The following is an 8,919-nucleotide window of genomic DNA, read 5'->3' on the forward strand; positions in this document are numbered from 1 at the left end:
ACTGCAATTTTATAATTGTTTTATTACTGCGTTTTATGTATTATACAATAAAATCCAACATTTTTAACAATAGAATTACAAAACAATTGCGTTTTACAATCAATGCTTTTTAAGTTATTGCGTTTTATGTTTAATGATTTTATAACTTTTTATTCAGGTTGGTCCTGTTTTGTCAGCAAACACTGATTTTAATACAAGAATGACTCGTGTTGTTTGGAATTGATACTATTATTCCAGAAGATTTTGAAACTGAGTGGCATTCAATAATGTCTACTTTTGGATTGGAAAATCATGAGTGGTTAAAAGACATGTACGATCTTCGATTTGATTGGATTCCTGCTTATTACCATGGAGAGGATTTGGCTGGGCTTATGCGTACTACGTCAAGATGTGAAAGCGAGAATTACTTCTTTGGTCAGATTTGCAATCCAAGATGTACACTTGTTGAATTTTTCACTCATTTTGAGACTGCAATGGATATTCAAAGGCATGAGCATAGGAGGAATGATCATGATACAAGGTATATTGAGTGTAAACCGTGGAATGACTTTGTATTGGAGAAACAAGCATCAGAAATATACACCCAAACAATTTTTAAGGATATTCAAATTGAAATTGATGCTGCTATTACAAAGTGTATGTCAAAGTCTGTTGATACTGTGGGTGATGTTCAATATTTTGAAATAAAGGATTTCAGACAGCCATGCACATCTTTTTTCAAGGTAATTTTTTAAATTTATATTGTTTAAATATCTATTGCGTTTTATATTTCATCTTTAATTGCGTTTTAACATTATATGATCATATGGTTATATCTGTATTATATTTATTATTCATTGCGTTTATATTACATTTCACTAATTTTATATAGCTTTTTAATCTTATTTACAGGTGCAATACAGCAAAGAAGAAGATGGTTTAAGTATAAATTGTTCTTGCAAACGGTTTGAACAATTTGGTATATTGTGCCGCCATATATTTTACGTATTACGGTATGAGGATATTAGTGAGTTTCCTAGAAGATATGTTCATAGAAGATGGACGAGAGATGTCGTTTCAATGGGATCAAATCATTCCAATATTCGATTTGATGAAATTGGTAGGAATAGTGAGATTGATAAAGTTTATAGAGAGATTGTTGTTGCAAATGAGTACGTGGTTAATAGGCTGGTTGGCGATTTAGATGAACTGTGTCGTTACAGACTTACAGGGATCATATTAAAAGTTATATTGATAAAGCGGATGAGGTTATGGTTGTTGCGCCGCCTCCTACTTGCAAAGAAAGATTTGCTGATATTGGAGGGAACATAGAGAAATCTGATTCTATGATTCGTGTCCCCATCAAAACAAGGACCAAAGGATGCGGTGTACAAAAAAGGATCAAGTCTAATCGTGAGATTGCAATTCAGAAATCATCAAAGATCCAGAAATCGTGCCGTGTTTGTGGTGGAAAAGGACATAACAGTCGAACATGTAAAGATAAGGTTTCTTCTAATGCTATAGGTTCTAGCAATGGAATGTAATTATGTATACAAATTCTTTCGAAATCAGATATCAATAAGTAAAAAAAATTTGTCATTGCGTTTTATGATGTATAGGTTTCATCTCTTTTTGTTACTACGTTTTTGAGATATCCTTCATAAATATCAGTTTGTTTTGGTTAATTGCGTTTTATGATAACAACAATATATTTGATCTTTACCATATACTTTATATGGTATTTCCAAATCACTTATCAGCTTTTTTTTGGTTATTCCGTTTTATACATAGAACAATACAATATACTTTAAATGGTATTTATTGATTATTGCGTTTTATTATCACACAGATCATACACAAAATTAAACAAGAAATGCAAGTGGATATAATAAACATTGCGTTATATAGATGATGATAGTTTAAACCCACAAACATGATGTTTTCAAAACACAAAATTAAAGAAAAATTACTAGCATTATCAGCTTCATGGATCAAAGTTTGTTTCTTCATCGGATGAGAACCCTAAGCTTCCATCAGGGATTTCCTCATCACTTTCAGATTCAACCCAAAGTTCAACCTGTGAGACTACTGCGTTTTGGAGCTTCTCTGCAAATTTGCTACCAGAGTTGTTGATGATTGGTATTTCAGATAACTGCTTCAAAAACCCTAGATCCTCATTGGTAGATATGTCCTTTGGGTCATACATCTCCACTTCACCATCGTCCCAAGTCACTGAAACTTTGAAAGTTTCCTCAATGAACTCCCAAGATGTAACCTGGGCATCTTCAGTTGCAGTTTGATTCGGATCACCATATCTCTTGTGTAGAATTCTGAACAGTGCGGCTGATTGATTTGTGTAACAAGAAGGTGGTATACCTATTTCGTTCATTTTTTTTCAAAACATCTTCATTGCAGTTATGAAGAACAGAAGCAACGGAATGGTATTTTATTTTTTTTCCATCAAGGAATTGAAGAACGAAATTGCCTCTTTTAACCCACCAAACTGATAGTTGTGCATTAGCCATTTTAGGGTTTGTGTGTGTTGGGTATTTGGTGTATTTTTTGTGTATGATGAGAGCAATGTGAAAATAGTTTAGGGTTTCTGTTCTTATATATTGCTAGAGGAATTTGAATCAACTGTTTTTAATAATAAAAATGATTATTTTTTTATTTTTTTCTTTGAATTGAATGTTCAATCATACACAGTATTGGCTATCAGGAATCCAAAAGGCTTTTTAAGGCATTTTAAGGCTTTTGGTCGAATCAACTGTATAAATTTCTATCATACACAGTATTTTAAGGCTTTTCTTTGTATATTATTTTATTTTTTATAGCATTTCGTTTAAGAATATAATATATTATTTTTTTATTGTCCTTATTGTAATTATGTTTTTTGTGTTATAAAAAATTAAAAAAAAATGCAGTGCGCTATAAATTATATTGCGTTATATGTTTGGAAATGAATAATTAGAAAAAAACATTGCGTTTTATAATCAAAACATATTAAAATTAAAATTGACAATGTTGAGTTATAGCATACTTTTAAAATGATGCGTTTTATAAATTGTATATATATTTTATAATTTTTTTTCAAAATAATGTTTAAATAATTTTAAAGGATACATATTGCGTTATAAAATAACAAACAAATAAGTGCATTTTAAAAATATCATCAAAATATTGTGTTATATGAAAAAACATTGCGTTTTATAATAAGTAGCATTTCTAAATCAAAGTAACTAGCAAGATCAAAATCAAAACATTGCGTTTTGAAATAAGTAGCATTTCAAAATCAAAGTAAACCAGCATTAGAAAGCCTGTCTTTAATCCTATCTAAACTAGTGTCATAGGATTGTTTTTTAAGTTTCGCACTGAGGTCTCGAAACTTCTTTGAGTCCTCAATAACATAATCTCTTTGTTCGTTGATTTCATGCAATAATATCTTCGCGATGAACTTTCTTCTTAAATCTTCAAGTTGTGCGGTCTGCTTGTTGACTGGTTTTTTTGTTTTTACCCCTTGCAGGTTCTTCATACTCCACGTTAAACCCACAATCCCATTTTTCGACCGGTTCTCCATGATAACATTCCATATGACGCATAGTGAATATACCACAGTCAATTCCATTATATTGTGTCCTCCATTTCATCTGCATTCTAACAGGGGTTATTTTCTTTATATCATCTGCTTTTTCATGTCCAACAGATTTAAGGTAAGCTGCCAAAGCATTCCTCTACAGAAAAAAAAAACAAAATAAAAAGATTAGGTGGTTTATATATGTATTTTAAAAGTATAAGTAAGAATACTTACTGTATTTTCAGGCACATCCCCATATTTAGCTTTATTTGTTTCTTCTTTGGCACTGTTGTCAATGATGAATATTTGTTTCTCTTCAAGATTGAAGGAGATCACAAAGAAATGCTGTATATGGAGAATCGGGACAAGGATAATTTTAAAATCCTTTATGTTTTTTAGCTTTGCACCTTGAAGAATTTTTTCTATGTTTATTGTGAATGCTTCTATCATCTTATCTTTATTTGTTTCTTCCTTATCATTCAATGGAAAAGTCTGCGTAAAATTAAACAAATTAACATATTATTGCGTTTTATGAAGTTAATAAATATACAGCTGCGTTTTATGAAGGTAATAAAACATTAAGCTGCGTTTTATAAAACTTCATTCAAACAAAGTAAGCATTGCGTTTTATTAAAGAAATAAATTATAAAACTTCATTCAATCAAACTTCAAAATACTTCATTATACGAAAACAGAAGAATTGAGTTTTATATATCATACCAGCATTCGAATAGTACAGAAAAATCTTGGAGTTTTGTTGTCTTTTGATCTTCTTTTTTCTTCTTCATTCAAAATGTATGACCAACAATTGATTACTTCTCCGGTGATTTCCAATCCTGGCCTCATTGTTTCAACAGCATATCTATATAGAAATACATGTTCTTTGATTTCAAAGAGAGTATCCCTGCAAAAAAAAAATTAATAATAAATTATAATTTTTTTTATTTTTGTTTTAGTGTATATAAATGAATTTTTACATCATTTCTCCTTCTGCATGGAAAGCGTATCCCGATATGTTGTTTTCGTGTGCCGTTCTTGCTTCCTTCATTGCTACTTGTCTTAGATAGTACGATGAACAAAATACTTCTGGTATATTTTTCTCTCGATCAGGTCGTACCATCTTTGTTATTATTTCTTCTGTTTTGCTTATATCTGTTGTTGGTTGTTCTTGATGAACTGATTTTGCAGGTGTTTTATACGGATCTTCTTGTGGGTTGAGGAATGATGTGTTTTGAATTAGATCACTGATTTGCTTTTCAGTATTATCCTGTTCTTCAATTCTCTCAAACATTGTTTGTATTCCAGTAATTTGAACATCTTTTTCGATTGATCTATTTTCAGATTCCGCTTGAATTTCGGTTTGTGCAGCGTGAGGAGTAGCATCAACTTCAACTTCACTTTCATCAACATTTGAAGACAACTGAGAAATTTTCAAATCAAAGGATGGTACCTCATTATCCTGAATTTTCTTTTGATTTGATTTTTTTTCTTCTTCATCTGTCCTTTTGATCATCTCCAACATTAATGATGGAGTTTCTTCGCTAAATGATGATTGTTCCATTGAAGGTTTTTCCATGTGTGTTTGCAGAATAGATGCAGGGTCATTGTTACTGTTTTTTTCTGGATTGGAGGACTGGACTACAGCTGTGTTATCCTCATTGCGTTTTGCATCATCATCATCATTGCGTTTTATAATCAATGGAGTTGAAATGATTTGATTTTCAGTGTCTTCATTTTGGCTCAAATTTAGAAATCTTGATCGTGTTTCCATCATATTTGAATCAATATTAACTTTCTTGTGCTTTTTTGCTTGATGGTTTAATTTTTCCATCAATGAAACCCATTCGTTTACTTTGTTATGAAGAGCTTCACTGTTTGGATATTCTTCGACAAGCTCATCTATGCGTGATTGGATGTTTTCGAAAATATCTTCAAATCCTTTTAAATGATTATCCAAAACAGACACAAGATATTCTTCATGTGATCTTTTATCTTCAATGTTCTTCATATTTTCATCGCCACTTTTTGTTGAATGAATGTCAGAAAGACCTTCACTTTGATTTTGTGATGGCATGAAATTACGCAGTCGGCTTTGACTGTCTACCCACATTTTATCTTTATTTCCTATTGATGGTTTAATGAAGAATTGCCCCCATGATCCTCCACTTTCTGTTTGTGTTTTCTCAGTTTCATTGGTTTTAATTGGGCTGTTTTGAACATTTTCTTGATTCTCTTCTTGATCAATCCAGTCTGTTGCAGCTTTAAGTAATGTGATTGGTTGTTCTTAGCATCGTCTTCATCATTTTCTTCAGATTCATTTTCAAAAATTTCTTCGTTTTCATTCTCGGATTCAGTTGGATAAACATAAAATTCATCCTTTTCATCTTTCTTTTTTTGCTTAGTCTTTTTAACTTTTTTTCTTTTTTTCCATCACAAGACATCTCCCCTCATTTTGCGCAGCAATTTCCAATTCAGCTTCAAATTCTTGTAATGTTGTAGAGTCAATTTTATCAAGAGAGAACACTTCAGTGTTTTCAGCATCGTCAAATCCTTGTTTTTTGTAAGCATATAGTATCTGTATGAATCATTGCATTTTAGAAATATAATCAATTCAAATTTTGATGAGTTTTTTGTAAGCATATAGTATCATCGTCAAATCCTTGTTTTTTGTAAGCATATAGTATCTGTATGAATCATTGCGTTTTAGAAATATAATCAATTCAAATTTTGATGAGTTTTAAAATATAAATCATTGTAAACAACTTACAAAACTAATGTTTTGTAACTTTAAATATATTGCGTTTTACAAAAATATTGCGTTTTACACTAGAAAAGAAGTTTTAACAAATAAATAATATAAAGAAACAAAAATGAAAGATCATTGGGTTTTATAATATAAATTGCGTTTTATAAAGTAAAATTTTAAACAAACAAAGAATATAAACAAGCAGCCTAAACAAGCATTCAGCAAATATGCAGCAATAGTGAAAGATCAGATTTCATACCGCTAACAATGCAATAGGTCCATTGAAGATCTTCTCATTTCCAGGCCATTGTATTCTTGTACGCCTTAAAACGGTCAGAATATATTCACACCAATTAAAATCCTGGATTTTTTTGTCACTTTTCATTGATGGCAAGAATCTTTGATTAACATTACTACTTTGCATTGCCTTCGCCATGATCGTAAAATATATAACCAAGAAATTTAGTTTGAACATTCTTCCAAGCTCATTTCTTGATTTTAAATAACTAATCAAGTTGTGCGCATACATTCTCTTCAAAATATCTTTGCTGAATTGACCGCGCCAGAATTTAATTATAAGATGAGTCTCTTTTGGTCTCAATTTTTCCTCAATCACTGTTTTTCCATTTGGTATTTGAAATACCTTTTGGATAAATTCAGCTGTGATCTTAATCTTTTCAACTCCAGTATTTATCTCATTATTTTCAGCATCAAAGTTTTTTACCAGCCAATATCCAAATTTGCGTGGAACTGAATGCAGATTGAATTTTAGTATGCTCTCAAACCCTATTTCTCTAACAGTATCCCTTTGCTCTTTTGACAAACTTTCAATATAATCTTTTAGATTATTGACTGCACATCTTATGTTGATTTTTTTTCCGTCGTAATCATAATATGGTTGTTGTTCTGGTTGTTCTTTTGTTTTATCTTTCCTTTGTGATCTCTTTGGTTTTGATTATGCCTTTTCCTTCTTTTGATTTTTTGTCGGGTTAACTCTTGGTTGTGGATCAACAAAATCATCATCTGACACATTGAATTGTGTTAAAACATATATTTTTTCTTGAAATTTGTTAAATGCGTTTTATGTTACCTGAATTTACTTCTTGTTCGGAATTATGCAGAACGATAGCACGTCTAGATTTTTTATCATTGGAATCAGAAACTGTCTCTTCTGATGATTCTATCACCACTTTCTTTCTTCTCCTTTTTTGTTTTTCCTCTTGTTTTTTAACTTCAAATAGAATAATGAAACAATGTCAATTAACAAATTTATGATAAAACGTATTAGCTAACACTATAAAGATAAAAAGCAGTGATTCCCATGTTTTAGATAAAACGCAATACTTTAAATCATATTATTTAACACAGCAAATTAACATTACATAATCTCATTTTGTTTTTTATGATAAATTAATATAAAACGCATTAGTTAACAATGTCAATTAACAAATTTATGATAAATCGAATTAGCTAACACTATAAAGATAAAAAGCAGTGATTCCCATGTTTTAGATAAAACGCAATACTTTAAATCATATTATTTAACAGGCAATAGTTAACAACACATGTATCTCAACAAATTCAAAGATAAAATGCAATGTTCTAAAATTCGATTACAAATCTCATAATAATAATCTCTTTGTTTCTGCAACTTTATTAAGGTAAAACGCATTAATTCACAATATATAAATCCCATAAGAAGCATTAGCATCTTAGATCATAATTTTAACATAAAACGCAATGTAGTCTCTACTAACAAAAATGTTAAGATAGGGGAAGATATAACTCATTAACTATTTTTCGGAACGTATATGATATATTAGGTCTACTGTACTTCATAAAACGTAACTTGAATTCAGTTAAAGAGCAAAAATAGATAAAATTACCATTGTCTGAATATCTTTTCGTTTTCTAGTTCTTTGTTGTTTCATTGGTGATTTTCGGCTAATATTTTCTTGTTCATCTATGTTCTCTTCTGCTGATGATGTTTTTTGCTTCTTTGATGATTTAGGGTTTTCAGCGACGGATTTCTTTTGAGTAACTCGAATGTAAACCTTCAAATTATCTCTCAACGACGCCATGAAGTTCAATGGAGTATGATTTTCTCAAATTTCTGTGTGTGTTTGATCGTTCAATGGAAGTGTAAAATGTAATGCACTTTTTTTCGAAGGATTTCTGTGTATATTCAACGGCGGTTATTTTGGATTTTGACGATAATACCCCTGAAACCCCGGAGAGCGTGTTTAAATGACAGTTTTTAATTTGATTTTGATCTAGACCGTAGATTGTGTAATTGGACGGTTATGATTGCTTCCTATCCTTCCTAGCGAAATAAACTTCGTATTTTATCTCCACCCATCTCCATTAATTAACAATAATAAATCAAAACCAACACACGTGAATGTGCATATCTTAAAAAATAAAATGCATCCACTCCAATGCTCAAATCATTTTAGGATTCTGGAAAAAAAAATCTACCAAAAGAATAAAGGAGTACTCAATATTCCCAACCAATATTCCTAACTAATTTTCCTAATCTATATATAAGAAACCTGATTTGAAACACATGTCATTCAATAAAGGCATCAATAAGTTATTGATAAATTTTAAATTTTAAATT

The 8,919-nt window shown here is 30.5% G+C and overlaps 1 protein-coding gene across 1 annotated transcript; it reads left to right on the forward strand.

Moving 5' to 3' along the window:
* The first annotated feature begins 266 nt into the window (after nt 1-266).
* Nucleotides 267-1,311, forward strand: LOC110892816 (protein FAR1-RELATED SEQUENCE 5-like). Its single transcript, XM_022139961.1, has 2 exons — nt 267-722; nt 892-1,311. The coding sequence occupies exons 1-2, from the start codon at nt 267-269 to the stop codon at nt 1,309-1,311; spliced, it is 876 nt and encodes a 291-aa protein (XP_021995653.1).
* The last annotated feature ends 7,608 nt before the right edge of the window (nt 1,312-8,919 follow it).

Source organism: Helianthus annuus, chromosome 12, assembly GCF_002127325.2.
Source record: "Helianthus annuus cultivar XRQ/B chromosome 12, HanXRQr2.0-SUNRISE, whole genome shotgun sequence".
NCBI lineage: Eukaryota > Viridiplantae > Streptophyta > Magnoliopsida > Asterales > Asteraceae > Helianthus > Helianthus annuus.